Source organism: Rhamphochromis longiceps, linkage group LG19, assembly GCF_057381845.1.
Source record: "Rhamphochromis longiceps isolate RC_006_pf linkage group LG19, R_longiceps_female_GT1.1, whole genome shotgun sequence".
NCBI classification, from domain to species: domain Eukaryota; kingdom Metazoa; phylum Chordata; class Actinopteri; order Cichliformes; family Cichlidae; genus Rhamphochromis; species Rhamphochromis longiceps.
Window position 1 is genome coordinate 25,193,127 of NC_140575.1, and position 22,029 is coordinate 25,215,155.

The 22,029-nt window shown below is 39.2% G+C and overlaps 1 protein-coding gene across 1 annotated transcript in view; it reads left to right on the forward strand.

Moving 5' to 3' along the window:
• Positions 1 to 988: 988 nt before the first annotated feature.
• The window catches only part of stxbp6 (syntaxin binding protein 6 (amisyn)), a 65,119-nt gene continuing 44,078 nt past the window's right edge, over positions 989 to 22,029 (forward strand). Inside the window, exons 1-2 of the mRNA XM_085391518.1 lie at positions 989 to 1,279; positions 11,054 to 11,268. Of these exons, the coding sequence (XP_085247644.1) occupies positions 11,115 to 11,268 (154 nt within the window). The 5' untranslated portion in view covers positions 989 to 1,279; positions 11,054 to 11,114. The remainder of the gene's footprint in view (positions 1,280 to 11,053; positions 11,269 to 22,029) is intronic.

The window sequence follows — 22,029 nt, forward strand, 5'->3', positions numbered from 1 at the left end:
GTCTTCTTCAGTGTTTGAGACATAGAAAAAAACAAAAAACAATATATATAATTTCTCCACCACTACACTCACAATATCCTCAGAAGCCAGAAAGCTCTTTTTTATGAGCTCAGCAACCTTGGTAGTGCCATATTTATTTAAAGTTGTAACTTGGGGAAGTCCGAATCACTGAAGAGAAGCTACTTTCTGTTTTTTTTAACCCCTATAAACTATTAGTGTTTCATTCATTCACAGTACATTTCGGGACAATTTTGACACGGGCCACCAACTTCAGAAGCTCTCTCTCCTCTAGCTTACCTTTTGTCTCTTTTTACCCTCTTCTCTTTCCCCTCACCCCCACCTGGTTGCAGCAGATGTCTCTCCTTCCCCGAGCCTGGTCCTGCCAGAGGTTTCTTCCTGTTAAAAGGGAGTTTTTCCTTCCCACTGTTGCCAAGTGCTTGCTCACAGGGGATTGTGTATTTTTTGGGCTTTCTTTCTAATATTGTGGAGGCTTTACCTTGCAACATAGAGCACTTCCTGTTGTTGTGAATTCCATATAAATATAATTGAACTGAATTGAATAGGTGTCTACAACAAATTGACTAACTACAGATTAACTTGATTTTAACTTAATTTTAGTTTAATCTCACCTTAGAATTAAGTCGATTCTTATGTATTATAAATGTAAAAATGTAAAATCTGTTGGTGCTTGGTATGTGTTAGGGTCAAGGTTAATCCTGGTAAGTGCTTGTTGTACCGAATGATCATAGTTTGACACATTTCTATGAAGTATCCTTTTGCTTTCACTTTTGTGTTTGAATATTATACATATTATGACTTTTCAAGAGGCAATAAACATCCAGCCACCGCCTCCATTCAGCCTGGGAATTTTCTCCGTCTCGCGAAGCGTACAGACTCGAGGAGCTCACGACGTGGTGGTGTGATACTGTACGTGATTGGCGGGCGGGTGGGTTTGGTTTGTGTGTCTGGGAACCTGCTACTGGTCTCCCATCCATACACACTCACACACAGAGAGAAAGAGAGAGCCACGGTCAGACAGACTGGCTCTCCAAAACCGACAGCAGGGGGAAAAAAACTCTCCTCTCGCGGCTCAGAAACCAGCAACTATCGCAGAAGTGAAGTCGACGCGATGTTAACCTCGAAATGCTCTCTTTTATTTTGAGAGGAAGGCTAACAATAGGGAAGAAGCTGTTTAAAAGTAGGTGAAGTGTGACAGCTGGAGACATTTAACCCAAGGATTTGTTGACTGCACGTGGAAACTGCTCGCTCAGACGCATCGGTGAGTAGTCTCTGCGTCCCGCTTACTTCCCGCAAACAATCAAAAGTTGGGCAGATATTTTACACAGGCGTACGGGGGGAGTTTCTTGTTATTGATGAACGACTGGAAGACTGCGCCAACAACCTTTCAGCCACTTTGCGGTACAATCAATATAAGCGTGCGCGCGCGCTTGTTAATCATTAACTAGCGCACGCGACGGTGTGACTTACTTAAAAAAACAACTTGTGTATTTTTTAAATTATTATTATGTATCATTCTCTCGGGCTTTCTGAACGGATTTCTTTGTCAACATTGTTATTATTTGAATTGTTTTGCTGTTAGAAAATATATATATATTTGTATCCGCGGTCACGTTTTTGTGCTTTAAAGTGTACGTTTGATGCCTGTGTTGTAAATTAAAATTAAATAGCTCACATAGTTTCTGCCAAACGTTTAATATTTGAGCGCCAGCCCAGCATATACAAATATTCCAGTGAAATTCCTTTGAGCCCAACGTGAATGTGGGGAGTTGTCCAGCACGAGTATTATGATTGCAGGGTGTGCTTCTCTGTCATCTGTTTGTTTGCTCGTCTTCATGTCACAGTGGCAAGTTAGAGTATAAAAGCCTCCAGATATTATCCACATGCTAATGCACACATGTTAAAGCTGCAAAGGGTTATAGTTTGAATTCCTTCCAGTGAACCGTACAGAGCAAGATGTTTGAAGGCTAAATATGTTCACCTCTTAAATCTAAAGCGTTCAGTGTTAATATTTGGATAATATGTGCAATATCCAAAACCAGGTTTTTGGCATCTTTGTGCTAAAACAAAACAGTCCAAATGTGTATGGAAACTGTTTAGAGCCCCAGGGGCCACCTCAGAGCTTTTAAAAAGGGAATGATGAAATAGTGTTTTTACTTAAAATGTGTATCAACCAAATGGCCGTTTTAAAGGGAAAAAAGACATATGCTTTGGCTTTAAATATATCTTAAAAAATCTCAGGGGTGGCTCTTTACAAAGTCCAACACATGCTTGTATTTAAATACTACTATACCAAATCCCAAAGCAATTCCCACTTTTGTATCTCCAGGACATGCTGCAGACCTTGAAGAATGTTTAGTTGGGATTAGCTGTGAGGCTCCTTATACTGCCCCTATGCTCCTGGTGGCATTAACTAACCCACTTACATTAAAATATTGCTTCTTGCTGCCTGAGTTCAGGGTTTAATTTGCTCTGGCATGCCATAAAAGATAAGCTTATACCTTTCCCCATAATTCAGTGTCCAATTACAGTCATGATGTAAACTGTTGAGCCGGCTCCCTCCCTGGCTTCTTCTTCTGCTAGACAGCAAATATCCTCGAAGGCAGACATAAAGAGATAAAGATCCTTGTTTCTGCAGTGCATCTCATATAGTGAACAAATACACTCTGCTGCCAGGGTTTCTGGTAAAATGACATTGAAGTCTGGAGTCTAAGGCTTTCCCTGAATTGCTCTGCTCTATGCTGTGTTTTAATATACTTAATGGAAAGGTAATGAAAGGAAGACACAAGAAAGATATAGGGGTGTGTCCTTTAAGTGCCTCCCCCCCCCATTGCCAATTGTTAACCTGCTAAAATTTGGGTAAACTACTGGCTGTCGTCCCTGTCACTTTCCCCAGTCCAGTTAGCAGACAGCAGAGGAAGGGCGTGACAATCCTACTGACCAGCTGCCACATCCTACTTCTGCAAATCTTGAATGACTAAACAACTGTGAGCCTTATCTGCACTAGATGACATCTAGAACTAACGCTGTATTAATGTGAAAAATACTACTTAAAGAAATGTCAGCTAGAGTGAGTTAATTCCAACACATTACGTGATATTCTTTGTCATGACAACCAACTCAATTATTTTCAGAAGAGAACCTGATGTTTTTTGGCTCGCCTTCAGATTTTTAGTTTCTTTAAATTCAGAAATTTCGTCTTGATGCATGCTCAATCATCCAGGTAGGTAAATCCACAAAATTTGATTCAGTTCATCTGGACGTAGCGTTTTCAGTGGGAGAAACGTTTCAAGGAACTGACCTCACAGCCCATTGTTCCTTCAGTGGTACTAGTTTAAGTGATACTGTTTATAAGACTGGGGACACCTGCAGTCAGCTGAGACTGAAGAAGTCACTTGGGTGAGTGACGAAATGTTTCTCCCACTGAAAATGCTATGTCCAGATGAACAGAATCAACGTTTGTGGATGTAGAATTTCATGCCTAACATCTCTCTCGGCCCATCACAGTTCACTTCAACTCATTGTTGCCAACTTAGTGACTTTGTCACTAGATTTTTTTTGTTTTTTCAGCATCCTGCAAAAAAAAAAGTACTCAAAACGAAACACCCCCGCCCAAAAAAAACTTCAGGCGGTACTCCTTCGCGAACGCTCTTGTTCTCCCGCTGCTGGCGCAGTTTTTTCACCATCTGCTCTGTTCAGCGAGTGACACCGAACAACAAGGTTTCAGCTAGTGACAGACAGCTGTGCAGCTTATGAGAGGAAAAAAACCCATCAAGTTGCATCTGTTTCTCTCAGTCATCATTTTACTTGTAAACGCAGACAAAAATCACAGCACAGCCATTATATCTAACTTTGGCTTTTGCAAGATGATGTTGAAGGGCAGGCGCTGCGTTTAAAAAAAAAAAAAAAAAAAAAAAAAAAAAAATCCGAATTTTGCATTGAGGGATTGTTGCTCTTATTCAGTATTTTGGCTGTATGGAGTGGCATTTTTGTCTTTTTACCTTGATGTATATTTACGTCTGTACTGTTATGCAATGTGTCATGCCATTGGTCCTCTAACAGTCATTATGCTCGTGATCTCTGCAGTGTTTGAGACATCTCTCATTAAGTGCTCTCTATCTGCTTTTCTTCTGTTTTCCCAGCCCCCTTCTCAAATGTTTTATTGCTAGAGGGCACTGGGCTCTAAAGAATGAGCTCATTTGGGGGCCTGGCATGTCATTCATTGATTCATGGTTAGCCCATGCTGCCCTGGCAATATATAACCTTCACTAACAGCTGACTTGCACAGGAAAATGGATGGGACCTTCCATATCTTTCTGTTTTAAGGGGAGAAAATAACATCCTATCAGTCTGGTTGATCTATGGTGCTCCCTTTTAACACAAAATGGCCATTAAATGGCATGTGCACTATTCGTTCTCGTGTACATTGCTATATACACATATGCGCGCCATGTGTATTGTGACGAGAAAAAGTTTACAACTCATTGAATTAACAACAGAATTTAAAAAAAGATCCTTATGCAAAAGATGTTCCTTACCTGAGTAAGAGCCTACAGTTTGAGCTTCTCTTAGATTATGTATGCAGACACGGATGTCTTTGTTTATTTTCTCAAAATCTGTGCGATGCCTCTGCTGAGCATGAGCTTCTCAACTATAAAAATCTAGAATGTGTGTAATATAATTTCTTGCCTTGCTGGCATTGTTACCCACGCAGTAAACGGTTGTTTAGGTTTGCATTCCTCGAGTCTTACATGTGACAGCTCTTCATTTGGATTTGGTTATAAGGAATTTGGAAATTTTGCTGCGTCAAAAACAAAACAAACAAAAAAGTGATACCTCAGAAGAGAAGATATGGCAGTTCAGAGCCCAATGTGCTGGATGCAGATTGGCTTTTATTTTTACTGGGAAAGTCTGACAAAGCTTTCAAAGCCTGGTGGATATTGTTTAGTGTCATACTTTTGATTCCTTCTCAACAGTACTATTGTTTTTTCCATGTAAAGTACATTTGACTAAATAGATTATATCTAAAGTGTCTTATCTTGCACCACTTAAACAAACCCCATTGCTATTGGACTTGGTTTTTATTTGGCTTTAAATGAAACTTTTTGAAGAGAGAAAAAAAAGATTTGATATTTTAAAATCTATTTTCAAAGTGGCACTACTATAGAGAGCAAACTATTGGATTCTCCAAGCTATAAAATGAGTCCATTCTAGGATCACTGACCCTCTTTCATTTGCTTGTCTAGGTAACAGCTAGGTGCTAATAATCAAACAGAAGTTTAGGCACTGGAACATTGAGGTGGGTCATAATAACACAATACCATGATGTTCCGATCCCAACAAATTCACTCCAAGGACATAGAATTTGCAAAAAAAGGCAAAAAAACTCTACAGGCCTCAGCTAGCATGTTAAATGTTAAAGTTCATGATTGTACAATTAGGAAAGGACTAAACAAGTATGGCGTGTTATGAAGCGTTGCCAGGCGAAAGTCTCGTCTCTCTAAGAAGAATATATTAGCATTTGTAAAGAAGATTAGGCTAATATCCCTTTGGATGAAGAGAAGATGGATGAAAGTCAAATAGAAAATAATTGCTTTAAGTTACTTGAAGTTGTTCTACAAGGTACTGAATCATGGGGTCTACTTGGTTTTTTTTTTGGTTTTTTTACTGGACTGGATGGAGTTCTGAGAAAAATCTTTCGCTTTCAAATGACTGTACATGTTTTTGATATATTGTGTATGCGAAACTGATTTTATTTTTTGTATTTGTGGTGTAGTGCTGCATTAATACAATGCAGGCTGGCAGTAACACCTCAAAAACAGCAGGATCGATGTCGTAATCTCTCAGTTATTTTATGAGAAGTAACATTCACCATCTGTTCGCGTGGCAGTGTTGGATATCGCTCAGTCAGTGACACGGGTGAATGACATCACTCTCTAAAGATCTAATCTGTGAACATAGGTGCGCTATGGAAGGTTTCTTTTTTTCCTGTTAAATCGAGGCCCTGAAAAGAACCGCGAGTCGATGTGAAAGATGTGCATGAAAGACTGCAGATGAGGGAGCGTGTTTTTATATCTTTGAGATATCTCCCACAGTGGAGTGTGGAATGAAAGAAACTATTTTGTTTCTGAACATTTCCAAAGCCAGTCAAATGTGAGTGGGAGGAGTAGATATGTACTTCTTTTGAAGGTGGACTTATTAGTTAGTTATCGCGTCAGATCAATATATGCGATATTCCCAGCTGTACTTATTTCATATCAGTTCAGCTGAGGTTCAGTCTGCACTGCTTTTCGTATTGTTGGCTTATCAGGAATAAAAAAAGAAAAAAGATTGTTGGCACGCCACTGCAGTGCACCTGTATGTTTAATTCTCAAATATGGCACAAGGGACTTGTTTAACAAACTGTACACTGTGTAAAAATGTTTGGAATCTTTTTCTGGATATTAGTTGTGGATTACAACTTTCCATAAAGCTGAGTAAATTCCCCAACGTTAATTAACCTAGATTCCCAAATACGGCACCAGACTATATGCTTAGATTATTAAAGCTGTCAGTCTAAAAAGAAAAGTCTTAAGAGTTGGATATACATCCAGACTATACTGCTTTATATCAGTGATAGATAATTTACTAAACTTTTTAATTACACATACAGCAGAGTAAATATATTTAGTAATAGATGGATTTCAGATGGACTTGGTTGATGTATTTTTTTAATTAATAATCTTTTTTTTAGCCTGTGCCACCTGCTGATCTGGCTTTGAGCTTTTATGCCTCTCCAAAGGAAACTAAAGACACACCTTTAGTTTAGCTTGACAAAGCCTGTATCATCCACCTGTCTTTTGGGCCCATTTTCTCAGCTCCTGCTGTTTCTGTTGCGGTGGAAAGAAGTTGCGGTTCCTGTGTGCTTGTGAGCACAGACTGGAAAGCGGGAGGACCGTGTTGATGCTTAAAGAAGAAGATGTGCATTGTGCAGGCTAGCTCAAAGACTGCACTCCAATGAGGTCCCAGGAGAGCACTGAGCATTGACTGAACACATTTCACATTAACACAAGAGGGGAGCAAGGGAATGAGCAGGAACAGGGCTGGTCCTTTTACTCCTTGGCAATACACAACCACAGTTAATGAAGTGTTTTTGAAAGGTTTTGCTTGAAAATGGGGTGATAAGCAGCCGTAAAGTATATGTCCGTCATTTTCACTGCTACAACAGCTCCTTGGCTGTGACTTCTCGCACAGCTCAGAATTGCATAAGACTGCTCAAAGTCAGACCATAAGCTGTGCACTGGAGCTGGCTACATTTCGCTGCCTTGAGGCTCATGTTTGCTTCCTTCTCCTATTTCTGTTCCTTATTCTCTTCCTTGCATCCCCCATCTACTTATCCCCCCCTTCCCGTCATGCTTCAGCGGACCACCTGAGGGGGGCTATGTGCTGGTGACAGCTTGAGGGGTGATGTGGGCAGCCTTCCTTTATAGCTAGAAGATAGTGTAGAAGAGGGAGAGGTGCTGTGGAATAGGGCTTTGAAAGTGAACAAGTCCACTGCACTAAAAAAAAAAAAAAAGTCCACTGCACTGATTTGCTACTAGGTAGCAACGAGACCAAACAGTTGATGCATATTTTCTGTATTTGCTTTGCAGTGTGCTATCTAGTTAAACAACAAGAAAATAAAATAATTGTGAGCAACTGAAAAGGTTGAACTAATTTAGAGTGGTGCATGTGGAATTTAAAGAAAAGCTGTGACATACCCCCAGTATTGTTAGCTAAACATGCACATGCTAAAAATAGAAATACCGCATCAATATATTGAAAAAGCTTGTTATATTGGGAGGATTTGATGCATAACTCTGGAGAGCTGTACAGTTTGTGCACATTGAAGTGGGGCTTCTGTCAGTTAATGAAATTAATTTTGTGAAGATTGGGTCAGTGTATTCAAGGGGGGGGGGGAGGCTAAACCGTGGCAACTACTCTGGAATTCCTGCTAATGGCCTCGAGGCTAGCTCTCAAAGCAGGTCAGTCTAAAAGGATGTTGGAATCATATTGCAGTTATCTGGCAAACATTATTTTCTGTGTGGTAACTTGCACTAACTTGTTTTGGTATCTCGTCTGTGCCATAGATATAACCAAGGTTGCTAATGCTATCTTGAATGATAACTTAGCATTTCATCCTTTCATCAAAATGTGGTTACTCCTGACTTTGAGAGATGAACATGCAACATGCAAAAATGCAGAGGCCATAAAACAGCTCTGGTCTGGTTCTGATTTTATTGCTCTAAAAGCTGTATTAGCAGTATAGTAAGAATTATCAGTTAATGATTTTATGAATTAATTGGCAGATCAAAGACTTTCCGAATTTCAAATGGGACATAATGAATGAACAAACAGGCTATGGATGTGCTGTCTGCATATGTAACAGTAAACCGTCACTGGGGACAGTGTCAAATCCATGAGGAACAACTGTTAATGTGTGTTACTCCTGTTGTTGTTGTTGTTTTTCTTTTCCTTTTTTCCCCTCTTGTTCAATTTGTCTTGCTCTGTTTTCTTTAAAAGATGTCTTTTCAACCAGTCAGTGTTCTACCTACACACAGCATCACAGCTGTTCAAATACTCCCAGTTGGAATTGATTGGGTGCACACAAACACCTCTCCCTTATTGCATACCCATAATCCTTTACCCAGCCAAGACCTATGCAAATGGGCAGGATCATAAATCCTTTATTAGGAGAATTTGCAAGTCAGAAATTTTATTAAATATGTACATTTTATGTGATATGAGATTTAGAGTTAACAGGTATGTAAAGTAATAGTTAGCGCTCCTTAATGAATCAAAGGTCTGCACATTGTCAGGAATAATCTGGAGACTAAGCTCTAGCTAATTCTTTATAAATAAGGCTGCAAGTTTTTCAGTCGGTGCCGGAGCTCAGAATGGCAGTATACTGTGCATGAAAGGTCTAAATTGAAGGAGCTGTCTTATGTTGAATGCAAAATAGTCCTGTGCATATTTTGATGGGAAACTGAGCTGTCTCTTAGCCAAAGTCTGCGGTTGTTGGACATCTCCAGTTCCAAAGAGAGACACATTTATTAGCCTCTTTAATTACTCTCCTGGCTGAAGTTTTTGTTTACTTTTAAGATTTGCATTGCTGAAAGAGCACACAAGAAGATGGATAGAAAGAGAGAATGTTTAATAAGTGCTGGCTGTGAAAGATTAAGTTGGAAATGTAGAATCACTACTACTGCTCGATTGTTACTTAAGCTTTCTAATCTTCTGTGATGAAAGTAGTATGTTTACCTAAAATAAAAAACATTGTCAGCACATGGTGATTGACGTTGACATTTTAATTTTAATTTGTAGTTTTAATTTTTTCAAAGAAAAAAAGTCAAGGCCATATTACCATCTTCAGATTTTTGTGGGAGGAGAATATGGTGACCTTGGAATACATTATATCTATGCTGAACGTGTTGCATTTTTGTGGGTGAGGTGCCTGTGACAGGGAGATGATTCATCTCATTTTATAGATCTTCTGTGTGTGATGTAATTCAAATGAAACCAACATAAAAGGATATATTAGAAATCACTTGGAGTGTGATGATGGGCTCCTTCCTCCATGACTATTTATTAGATTATCTTATATTGTAACAATGCTGTTTTGTCTAAGGCTTTTAAGTTCCACTTGTTTTGAAGTATTTCTTTTGGTATGATGTAATCCTGCTTTAACGCTTAGACCAGAGAACACTGAGGGTGCTTGGTAAAGTTTGTCCTTCTGCAGGTTTGCTTTTGTGCTAATCAGTCAAAACACCAAACTGTACTTCCACTAAGCTGCTGAGCACTAATTTCAAAGCTTGTTGCATTGTTACAAAAGACTTTACTTTGTGGGCAGTTGTTTTTATAAGCAAGTCAGTTTGATGAAAATGGTGTTTTGCAGTCTTTGCCTCGCTGTAGAGTAATTCAAGCGCTACTTGAGGCTGACAGATTAGTTCATAAGCAGCAGGGTGGCCTGTGCTGGCCTGTGATGTATGCGGTTGTAAGTGGTCTGTGTCTGAAATGAATGTGTGTGGCTGAGAAAATGATTACGTTTCAGTCCTCATGAGGGGGTTTGGGCCTAATTAACCTACTTCTTTATGACTGTTTCTTGTGCTCACTCACGGTTAGGGCAACTAAGCACACCCTCCTTTGACACCATCACACGTAATGTTGTGTTTACTGTGGTCTAGTCGCCGTCCTCCAGAAAGAGATTGACTAGTAGAAGTTGGCTTGTTGTAATGGAAATATGATTGCTGTTCTGTATCTGTGAGACTAGCAGTACTCTTAACAGCTTCAGCTGAAGTCATTTCATCTTTGTGAGTGGCAATACTTCCAAGGAGAATATTGCCAAAACATTTAGAGATATGCAATGCTAAGACTTACTGCAAGGGAAATGCAGCTATAGAGGATTTTGGAAATAACCTAATGAGCTGTGCACTGTGAGCAAATTCAGGTAGTCTTGTGTGGATTTTTCTCTGCTGGAAAACAAGATTAACTGGTCCAAGACTAGGTTTGTGCATGGACAAAAGATCTAAACAAATCTGCAATTAAGTACCTCAGCTTTGTGCTACCATGGTACAAGGAAGTGTCTCCTCTTCTTTCCGAAACCATTAGAATTTTGTGTATAGCACAAAAGATAAGAGTTCCAATATTTAAAGAGCGCTTATAAAAAGTTACTTTAGGTAATGTAAAACTAAAATGTTTAGCAGTTATTTTATACTTTCAGTTTTTAGGGAAAAAAACTACCTGGGTTCCTTTCGTGTGTACATTTGACTTGTGCTGTATATTGCCCTCTCACTGCCATTACACAATGCTGCTTGCACCTTGTTTCAGTAGATTCACACTTCAAATTAGGATCCGTGTTATTTATTAGAAAAGAAGAATGGGAAATGCCCTTAATGTACTTGCTAAATGAAAAATGTGTGTTTCAGGATATGTGAGATCTTTGCTTTTTCTAAGCACAGTCTAGTTGGTCCTACTTAATTTAATTAGCTGGTTTTCTTCACTCTCTTCTCTTCTTCAGTGAAGCCTGGATTGCTCCACTTTAACTGGTGACCAGCTGTTTACGTCTGCCTAAATCAGAGATGAGTGCCAAATCTGTAATCAACAAGGAGGTGTTCATACCTCACGATGAGAAGATGCTTGCTGCTGTACAGGTGAAGCGGAGGACAAAGAAAAAGATCCCCTTCCTGGCCACCGGTGGTCAAGGAGATTACATGACATTCATCTGCGTCTCAGGTCAGGACAAATTAAAAACCTCCTTTTGTTTGCTTATGTTTAAATGCATTTTATGCTTTTTGCCTTTCTATTTGCGAGAGCGCACCAGTTGCGCCTTTGCAACCCACAGTCACATTTCCGCATGTCTCCCATAATTCTTCCACTAATGTTCACACTGATGAGCATGTTTACGTTTTCCCCTGCCAACAGAATGACACACTAAATCAATTTGCTGCAGGGCTTCATGTCAATCTTTTTAAATAGATTAGATTTAAGCTGAAATTGATTAATTGCTTCACCAGAAATTCAGGTTTCAGTTGTTTCAGTTTGGGGTTTTTCTCCCTTATTGTTGGAACATTAGCTGATGTATTACTTGTTAATTGAATTACCCAGGCAAATTGTTCATGAGGAGAATATCTAGATCCTCCTTAATTCTCGTGCCAGAAAAACTGCTTGTGAAAATCTGATACATTTTTCATTTTCTGTCTTGAACGCTGCTCTGGCAGCAGTAGATTACATGACTGAGGGTTATAGTTAACTTAAGGATGATTATGAGGAATTTAAAGTATAACCAAGCAGCTCAAAGCCAGTAAAGCTCTGTCTATGTTGGATTCAAATTCAAGGTTGCCTTGCAGCAGGCAAGTTACTCAACAGTCAGCCTCTTTATTTACACCCTCAGATACATGTACATGAAAGGCAACTGTAGCGAGCGCAAGCCACAAATTGTCAGAGAGTGGACACTGTTTTTCTAAAGGGTTTATAATGAGTCATTTCGCCTTTCATGTGGAAATAAGTATTGCTTGATATTCACTTCTTGTAATGCCAGTCTCGTCACGTCCCTTGCAGCAGCGTTCACCTTTGTATGTCATTTGAGCTTGGCCACTGTGAAATATATTAAAATCACTTGATGTCCTAATTGCTTATTTTGCATGGCAGAAAAATGTGGTAATTATCCGATGTTGTAGCTTTTTGTTAAATTCAAAATTACTTTGTATCTGAAAATTGGGTATCTATGTTGTTCCTTTGCCTGACCTAACGTCGTGTGTTTTAATCTATGTCTTAATCCTCACTGACTTTGATACTCCTTGTGTCTGCTCTACTTGTTTCACAAGAGCAAAATAAAAAAGAAATGCATGTCACCATGGGCCAAGGGAGTCCACGCGTTTGTAGAGACATTTGATTTAGGTGGTGAACATCCGTGTGTAAGCATCAAAGCCTCTTGCTGACATGTTTTCTAATGACTCCACACCTCCAATACTGTGTTGTTGTCTAAGAAAAAACATGCTTGGTGTCATTAGTTGGCTTCCATTTGATTTGCTGGAATTGCTGCAGTTGTTTGTCCTTTCTGCTTGGTAAATAATTTTAAGTTTGACTGGATATTTCTCCTCATTATCTTTTTCTGCATTCATTTGTTGCCATCATTGTGTTGCTACTACTTTATCTAAGCCAAAAAATGCCCACTACTACACATTTTACAACAGTTGCAATCGGGGCAGTTGAGTAATTGGTCAATTCACTGACCATCATATCCATAGATGACGGGCACATAGTTAATTAAACAAAAAATACCTCCAAAATTTGATTACTGGATATTTTTTTTTATTCATTAGCTGAGCATTATTCTCAGATTCTCAACTCGGTGTTCCAAACATAATCTTTACCCACATGGACCTCCTAAGTAATGGTAGTCAAAGTGTATTTGGTGACTTATTTTAGCATTTTTAAACATCCTCAAGTGATTTATTAGTGGACAGTCTGCCTGTTGTTATTGCAAAAGTTTGGTGGTTTTGCATGCATGTGCCCAGGACTGGGGGAAGAAAATACTTTGGATTTATAAACCCAAGATTAATTTGTGCCACAGTGATTGCAATAGAAATCTATGGAAAAGAAAAGCATACCATATAATCTGTCAAACATGGCAGAGGCACACATACATGGTCATGTCTGGCTGCCAGTGGAAGTAGCATTATTGATGATGTGAAAACTGATAGAAGTAGCAGGATTAATTCAGCCCAAATGGGCCATCCAGGCATTTTGCAAAAGCAACCCAAGAGTTTCTCGAGGCAAAGAAATGGGATGTTATTAAATGGCCAAGTCGTACTCCCTATTCCAGCCAAGTGGAGCATGACTTGTAGTTACTGAAGACAAAACTGAATGCAGAGACCAACTGAAGATGGTTGCAGTAAAGACCTGGCAGAGCATCTCAAGGCAATGTCTGTGGCGAAGGACTTTTACTCCCAATATTAAAACCAGTTCTTATACGTAAAGCTGGTAGTTTGTTAATTCAGAACTGAAATTGGGCTGCGTATAAAAATGGTTGCAAGTACAAAACACTCAATGCAGTCATTTTGTTAAAACCTCTTGAATTACACCAGAAAGTATGCACTTCACTCTGGTTTGATTTGAAATGCACTGCAGAGATGTACTGAGATAAATATTTACAAAATCTGCCCTTATTCGACTGCCTTTGCCCCTAACTGTACTTTTATAGAGATTTTCTACAGTCATTGGCTCCAACCTTGGTCTAAGGATGGATAGGAATGCTGTTGTTGAGTATGAGTAAAAGGACTGTGAACTGTTGCATTCCCACTTCTTTTATTATTTTTTGGTAGGTTTTTGCATTGGTTTACACAAAATTTATGTGGACATAAGAAACGTTTCACATGCTGTCATCATTTTCTTGTATGTAGGAATGCATGTTGTACCAAAAGAAATCCAGAGAATACACTGTCTGAGAATTCTGCTATCACCACCATTGCACCCATTTATCTTCCCCTAGACACTCTGACTGTCTGCATTAGTGGTCTCCTGACTCGGCTGATGTTTTGTATCACATGTGGGAACAGAAGTAGTGCCTTCACTACTTCTGTTTCCACAAGTCATGTGGCTTTTAAGCCAGCACAGCATTGTTCTAGATTTTATGTGCGTTTTCCTATGAATGTGCTGCACAATAACACCACAAGTTTGAAACTAGTCAGCTCATGGCTCCCAGGGCATTTTAAACAGAGGGCAGCTTGTGTTGCTTACGTGTTCAGGATGTGTGTAACTGTAAAAGTACTGTGTGTGTGTGTGTATAAGGGTGGGGGATGGTGCTTGTTGACAGTCTCATGGCGACAGTAGCATATACTTGAAGCCTGGGGGCCAAGCAGTGGCAGAGTTATGTAATCTGTGGGATGTCACGGTTAAAGGAAGCCTAAAGTACCAGAAGCTGTACTGTAGAGACAGCCACAAGAGATTCACTCTCAAACTGAGTAAGGTAGCAGAATGAAACCACATGACTTCTGCACTCACTCCAGGATCATATGCTTTTGTGTTGTCAAAAGAGGAGTATCTGAATACGTCAACAATCAAGATGTTTTTGTAATAAATCACTAACCACTCAAGTCTTTGACTTGTGTGTTTGTTGAGCACATGGCTGTTTGTCTTAGGTAGAGAGCTACATTTATTAATGGAACAAAAAAGCCTGGACACCTGCCAGTTGGTGAGCAGTGCCGCTTACTACAAATTACATGTTGCTGGAGGAAAAACGAAACTAGTTTAGCTCACTTAGCTGGCTGTTGTTTGACTTTAGAGTGAAAGCTTGTAAATTAATCTTATGTTAGCAAAGAAGACTGATAATAATCTTAAATTCCCTGCAGCAATAAACTGATTTCCACTAGAGGAGGGGGTTTTTTTGCCCACAAGGTCTAGCAGAGAGCTCTCAAAAAACACTTGACTTTTTGGTGTGCATGATCATCTTTCTCTCCTAATTTGTTTGATGTAGTTCTCTGCATTTTTTTTTTCTGTTTCAATCACAGTCTAGATTTAGTATGTGTATATACACAATGTAAAACTAAACCAGTGATATCTGTTATTCATATTACTGCCTATGCTAGTTGTTATTCAACTTAATGTGAGGTTGCATAATTTCTATTCTTTCTCACTATTTAATTTCCTAGCTCTTTCAAGCACTGTTGGGGTCAGTGCATTGTGATTGATCCCTGTTCACATGCCAAACCACAGTGTCATCACAGTTTAAGTCACTGGTGGATCATTAACTTTCATAAGGGCCTGAATGAGAACAAGGTGTGTTGTGGAAAGCTCCATTAATATGATGAACTCAGTTCTGCTCAATACTGATTTTTATCTCTTCATAAAATTCCACTTTTAATAGTTTTTATAATTAGGCCATGAATATATGCAGTGGGCATAGTAAAATGGCAACAATTTATAATTTAAGTTTTGCAAAATTTCAGACTTTTATCAGTACTGTTGGCATTTTGCTTGTAGTCCAATTGCTTCATCTTCAGTTTTTCAGTTCCCCTTTTCTTGTTCAGAGAGAAAAATGTTAAAACCCAAAACAGACTACAACTGCACAAGAGTCTGGGTCAAAGTCTGTGTGGAAAATCCAAAAGACAGAGGAGAGGAGAGAGAGAGAGGTGATTGTCATTGAGAATGGATCTGTAACTGGATTTGTTAAACTGTGGATATTTGTTCTCGTAGAACGGTGGATCCAAAGAGAACCAACATCTTTACTGTTGGCATGCGAGTAAGACTGTTGCTCTCAGGCTGGCTTGAAAGAAACTGCATTTCATCTGCAGATAGGCCTTTGTCCTGCAGTTTGGTATTTAGTTCATTAGTGCAGTCACATCAACAGCAAATGCATTTGAGGGCTCTAGAGTGTTCTTGCATTTCTTCTCACAAAACTCTTAAGTATATATGCTTTTGAGTCCCATATTCTTTTTAACAGTTTGCCCAGGCTGAGCCACCTGACAGCTGTGTGGTAGCCTCTGTCACAACGTTTAGTCTCGTGCTCCTCCGAAACTGCGAACAGACTATCTGTGATTCAGCGCTCTTGCCTTGACCAAGTTAACTATTCATTAACAACATGGTTAATTTTTAGCACTGACTTAGATCACCTGGAGTATAATACAGTGTAAAAATACCAGTTTCTGGGTTCGTTTCAGTCTTTTCATCTTGCATCTGATTCAAAAGTCCAACATTTTTCCCTGTCACATTTGGACAACCATCGGGTAAAACGCCCACGAGTGTGTCCCATTTCAGCCCAAGCCCATCAAAGCACTTACCTTCGTGAACAAATCACTCCCTGTCGTAGTCCCTTTCACTGAGTGCATTGCTGTCAGCGCCTCCATAATCTCAAACTCTTTCATTATCCCACGTACAAAGATGAATAACTGGCTTGTGTTGCGGACATCACAGCTTTTGTTCAGAGCCAAGGATAAAAAGGAAAAAAACAGTCTGCTCGATCTGTCTTGGTACAGTTCTTCTGAAGAAGAGTAGAGTACATTCACTCGTGTTCATTTTCTTCTTCCTCATGGCATATTAGCATGGCAGAGTCCACCAAAAAGTCTTTGATAAGATCTCCATCAGAAAATGGCTTACTTTTTAAAAAGTTTTTATGGAAAATCACAAAAATAGTCTTGACTGCTCTATCCCTGAATATGTAAAGCTTGATAAAAAAGTTCTTGTTGCTTTTCTCTGTAATTTCATTTCCCATGAAATCCCAAAACAGTAAGTCATTCTGTTGGAGTTTATCCAAAGAGAAAACACTGTTTGGTGGCTGAAAAGGGACAAACTGGGTGATGTATATTTGTAGCCTGTTTTTTGTTTTGTTTTTTTGTGCATATTAAAGTTTTCAGGAGAACATGTTTGCTGGAACGATTGCAGAACCTTAACATTGACCAAGTTGGTTGGTAACTTTTTGTCTTTAATCACTGATGAAGCCCAACCAGCTATCAGAGTCTCTGACACATCCTTTGTGCACTTGGGAGCTTTACATGAATTTCCATTAAGACATTCAATGGCATGGTTGTATTCATGAATTGCATTTATGCAGGCATCTTATTTTGTGGGTTGGATTACATGTTTAATTTCATATGTTGGCTGGCTCTTACACATGTGCTGAGGCTAATGCTGGTCTCCTGTTTGTGGTGATTGTTTTTAAAGTTTAAGCTTCTTTTTCATCACACCAACTTAATTAAATGTTGAATAATGTAATGCAGTAACACTCTAGTTAATGTTGTAACACACAGGGATCATTTACTTTGAATACTGTTAATTGGAGCCAGTGACTTACGACAAGTGTGTTTATACATTAATGTTGCTGTCATCTGTCTTGCATCCTTGTGGTGTTAAAAATGATCAAAACTCTCAGTTACCACACTTTCTTGCGTATTGCATTTGTGCACTTTCAGCTTGACTCCATTCATCATCAGTGCCCTTGTGATTATTGATTCACTGGTGAGATGGGGCGAGTGGATTGTGTAGCGCAGTGGTACATTAAGCTGCTCAGACCAGCTAAAAAATCAGATCAGGTATGACCTTGGTTACCTGGTCCAGAGACATAGAAGTCTGAAATTCTCTTTTCATATACATACACCTTAGTTTCTGTCTCTATTTGCCAGGGTTTCTCTAACTTTAGCCGGAAGGGGATAGCTTAGGATAAGAAATGAATACTATCCCTAATAAATTAGTCAGCTGATTTCCAGCAATGCCTTTGTTCACTTTTTTAAAAATGTTTGCCGCGGCCTATAAAACAGACCAACAACATTAAAATGCGACAACAAGACTGCACATACCGATGATATTTTGTTATATTTAATTGCACCTTTAAAGGTGTCCCTCGAGTCCTACCTCCTATTGGTTTAACCTTTCCCCACAGAAATCACAGAAACCGGATTACTAGGATTACTAAAATGGAAAAACATTCAGCAGTTCCCCCATAAAGACTCATTTCAAATTAAATGTGTCAATTGTTTACAATTATTCAGTCCTCAAAGGAAAATGTAGTTTGACTGTATCACGTTTGAAGGACTACTTCAGGTCAGTTGAAATTTGACCACTGTTAAATCTGAAGCCTATAACTGAGGCAGTGTTAGACAATGTACAAAACATGCAGTATTTATGACCTGATTTTAAGATATTTTGGAATAGATTTGGTTTTATTTATTTAAAAAAAAAAAAAAGCAAATTGATCTCTCCCATCAAGTATGTTATGTATAAATGACAGAGGGGAAAGTAACCATGTTAACTGCTGAAACATGTTTTTGAGACCAAAAAGGGAAAAAAAATCAATAGTATATTGAAACTGTTGTGGCCTTAATGTCGTTCTGCAGAATCAGCAAACACCTACAAGTCGCTTGACATGTCTTTCAACATAGACTAGCTGGAGGACTCCCACAGAAGCACATGTCTGAGGAAAAAGGGCGTACGAGAAGAGCTCTTCAGACAGCACAACTGAAATCAAACAGAAGAAAAAAAAATGCACTGCTGTGCTTTACCTGTCCGTTCGTAGAAAAAAATAACCGAGATACGACTTTGTTCATTTTAACTTTAAAAACAAAGTCATTTCTAGCTGAAAATAAGCCATTCCTACTTATACTTTTAAGACAAGAAGACAGAAAATTGTGCCTCTGGGGATGGTGCAAAGTTCAGTTCAGTGTACTTTACAGAGTTTTCTAGTTTGCTGTAGCATTCCTGCTGTATCTGACTGATATAACTTCTTTAAACATCTTGGGGAGTCTGGACAAATGTTTTTTAACGAGGTTCAGCCAGACGTGGGTGTCTGGATGACCTGGGTGCTATTCTGAAGATTGTTACCTCTGTGGGTTGCCAGTGGAGCAGCAGTGACTGATGCTAGTCTCCCAGTATTTACTGAGAGCAGAGACATACAGCCCACTCACGCACAACAGTAGATACATCAGCATGGCACTAATAACACAATCCCTGTAAGGAATCTGTGTGGTTATGTTCATCCATTTGTGTGTGTGTGTGTGTGTGTGTCATCCATACTAGAGCCTCTTTGTGTCAGTGTGCTATTGTGGGCTTATCTAGACTAATTAGGTTCTTGTAGTTCAGCTCATTTCATGGTAGGTTGACTACTTTCTTAAACATGAACTGACTTCACCTTTCACTTTGCACCCTTTTTAATGTCAGCTTCCCCCTTATTTCTTTGCCTCTTATCTCCCCTAGGCCCTTGATGAAGGCTTTTAAAAGTTTTATGAAAAGTTCTGGTCCTCAAGTGTCCTGAGCTGAAGGTAATAAGCAAAAGAAGTGATAGGTAGATGAGGTAAAAAGATTAAGGAGATGAAATGGCAATATTTTGTGGAATAGTGTGCATAAGTATGCATGCACACTATTTCCTTTTTTTTGTTGTTGTTGTTGTTGATCTGAAAAAAAAAATGGTTCGGTCAGATGGTCTGTAAAGAATTGCTGGATAACAGTTTTGCTCATGCAGAAAAACAGAATTTATTGGGATGGCTAAAACTCACTTGACCTTGATGCTCGATTGCTAGCAGACCTGGGGTTGTCATCCAGACTGATGAGTCTCCAGTGCAAGTTGAGCATCCAGCCATGGAGTGAGTGTGATTTGGGAAGTCTTTGTCCTCTTCTGTGACCTAAACACAAATCCTGATATCCCAACTGATTTCTTTTCTTTTTTGGGGGCCAGAGTATTTGGATAAAATGGCTTTAATCAACTTCATTTTTTTGGTATCCATCTTCTAGTGATGTGGTGGTTAGCTCAGCAACCTTACAGCAAAAAGGTCCTGTGTTCCAATCCTCTCCACACCTCTTTAGGGTGTGTCCTCCCTCTTGCCCTATGTCAGCTGGTATGGGATTCAACCCCTTGCATCCTGATTTATTGTTACACTTGTTGAAGTTATCACTTTTTAAACTAAATATTTCTGATAGAAACACAGGGACATAATCACGCATACCCATAATGCAGCATCCTTATGTTTTGTTGTCTAATACATCTTCTCACTCATACAGGACATACACATGGATGCAGCAGGTGTAGCTGATAGATGAAAGGCTTAGGTGCTCTGCAGGTTGACTGTGCTGTGTTTGGTGTTGTGCATACAAAGCCATCCCCTGCAGAGATGGCCAGCCTGTTTGGTCCAAGAAAAATAGGAACATAATAAGCATGGGTTGGGTGTACATCTTTTTTTAACCAGCACATACTGCTGAAGTTCTGAAAGCTGTATTTGTTGTACTTTTCTGTAACTAAACTGTTTATGAGGATTTCATCATCCAGCAGCTTCTTTTGTCCAAGATACATTTTATTTCATGTTCGTTCAGTTTATCATCCATTTATTCTTCATAAGCTTTTTTTCACAGGAATCTGATGATTTGTGTGGTGGAGGCAGTGTGTAGCTGGCTTGGAAGACTCCCTTCAGCTCCCTGTAACTCTTCTCTCTTTGGCTTCTGCTTGTGAAACTCTGCTATGTTTAGGGCTCTTTGTTTAGGACAGAGTGTGCTAACACGTAAAGCAGATAGGAGATGGGAAACGAGGCACTGTGCAGGTTTTTTTTTCTTTTTGAGGAGGGAGGTTCACTGTACCTTGCAAGCTTAGACAATACATTTGACTGCTGCAGTTTATTTTTGCTGTTTCTGAATGTTGTGGAAGTGTTGGTGGCCCAAATACGCCAGAGATGAGGTGATGTGGCAATGATGTGGCAGGTAATTATTTGTGTAGAGAACCACACAACACATGTTTTTGGCATCGTGTGCCCTGACCATATGTATTAGCTCTCTAACACAGCAAAGATGTCAGTGCAATTTCCTGTGTACATGGAAAAAGTAATCTTCATGGTGTTCTCAGCTTTTGTTTTGTGCCAACAAAGCTTGTACCCCACATCCTTCCTCTCATCTGTACAGTGTGAAATGAAGGGAGAAACGCAGAACGGAGGAAAAAAGAAGAGCTGTAGCACAGGAGTGAGCTTGCCCTCATAAAAGTCAACCATCCGTATAATTAGCTGATGTGCTGTTTTTGTTAAAATCTGAGCTTTCACAGGTATTAATAATCAACTTTAGTTACTGAATGAAATTGACTTTCCAACAAGTTTATGTGGCCAAAACCTCCATCTGAAGATACTGAAAATAGAAATGCTCAAAGGGAGAAAAATACTTTTACGGCCTGTATCTGGTCTGAATAATAAGGGTCGTTTCAGTACAATTCATTTTCATTACACAGCGTACCGACACTCTTTGATTACTAAAAAGTCTGCCAGTGCGTTATGATTCCGGACATTTCACAAAGCTGTGTTTCTCAATCTGTCACACCAATTTGTAGGTAATAACAACCCCCCTTTGGGGTAAGGAGTTGCCAGATCAAATGAAAAAGAAGCCAAGCACTGTCAGTGATGAGAATAATTGATCTTATGGAAATGTGTTATTTATTTAAAAAAACAAAACCCTTTTCATAGACGGATCAGTTCATGATTCTTTAAAATCTGCCCCGACTAAAGACGTGTAATGTAATGCATTACAATCTGTCATGTAATCGGGTTTAGAATAAGAGAAGGCAACCAGGAAATAAGCTGCTCCCGTTTTGTTTTTAATAAAGCCTGACCAATAAATCTGCCAGGTCCACATCAGTTCATTGCCGTTACATTGGTGTCAGCCTGCACAGTATATCATCATTGACATGAAATTGAAGTAGAGGAAAATCTTTTCTTTTCTATAATCGAATGTGTAAAAAAAATTCAGAATTGCATCGTGACATGTCCTTCAAGAAGATTGCTTTTCAGTTCAGGAATAGTCTATTCTTCAAGCACTATGGACCAAACAGGAGATTGTTACTATAGCCTTGACAGTTATAGACTAGTATTTTTTTTCACCTTTTGAGTCCTACTGTAATGGAAGCCATCACAATGAGTACTGCGGATGGATTTATATAACCTTATTCTATAGACAGGCTTGTCATGGTATATATTTATTGTACACGTGTGTAATTAACATGAACGACTTCACTTATTGACTTCTCTTTAGTTTACTTCA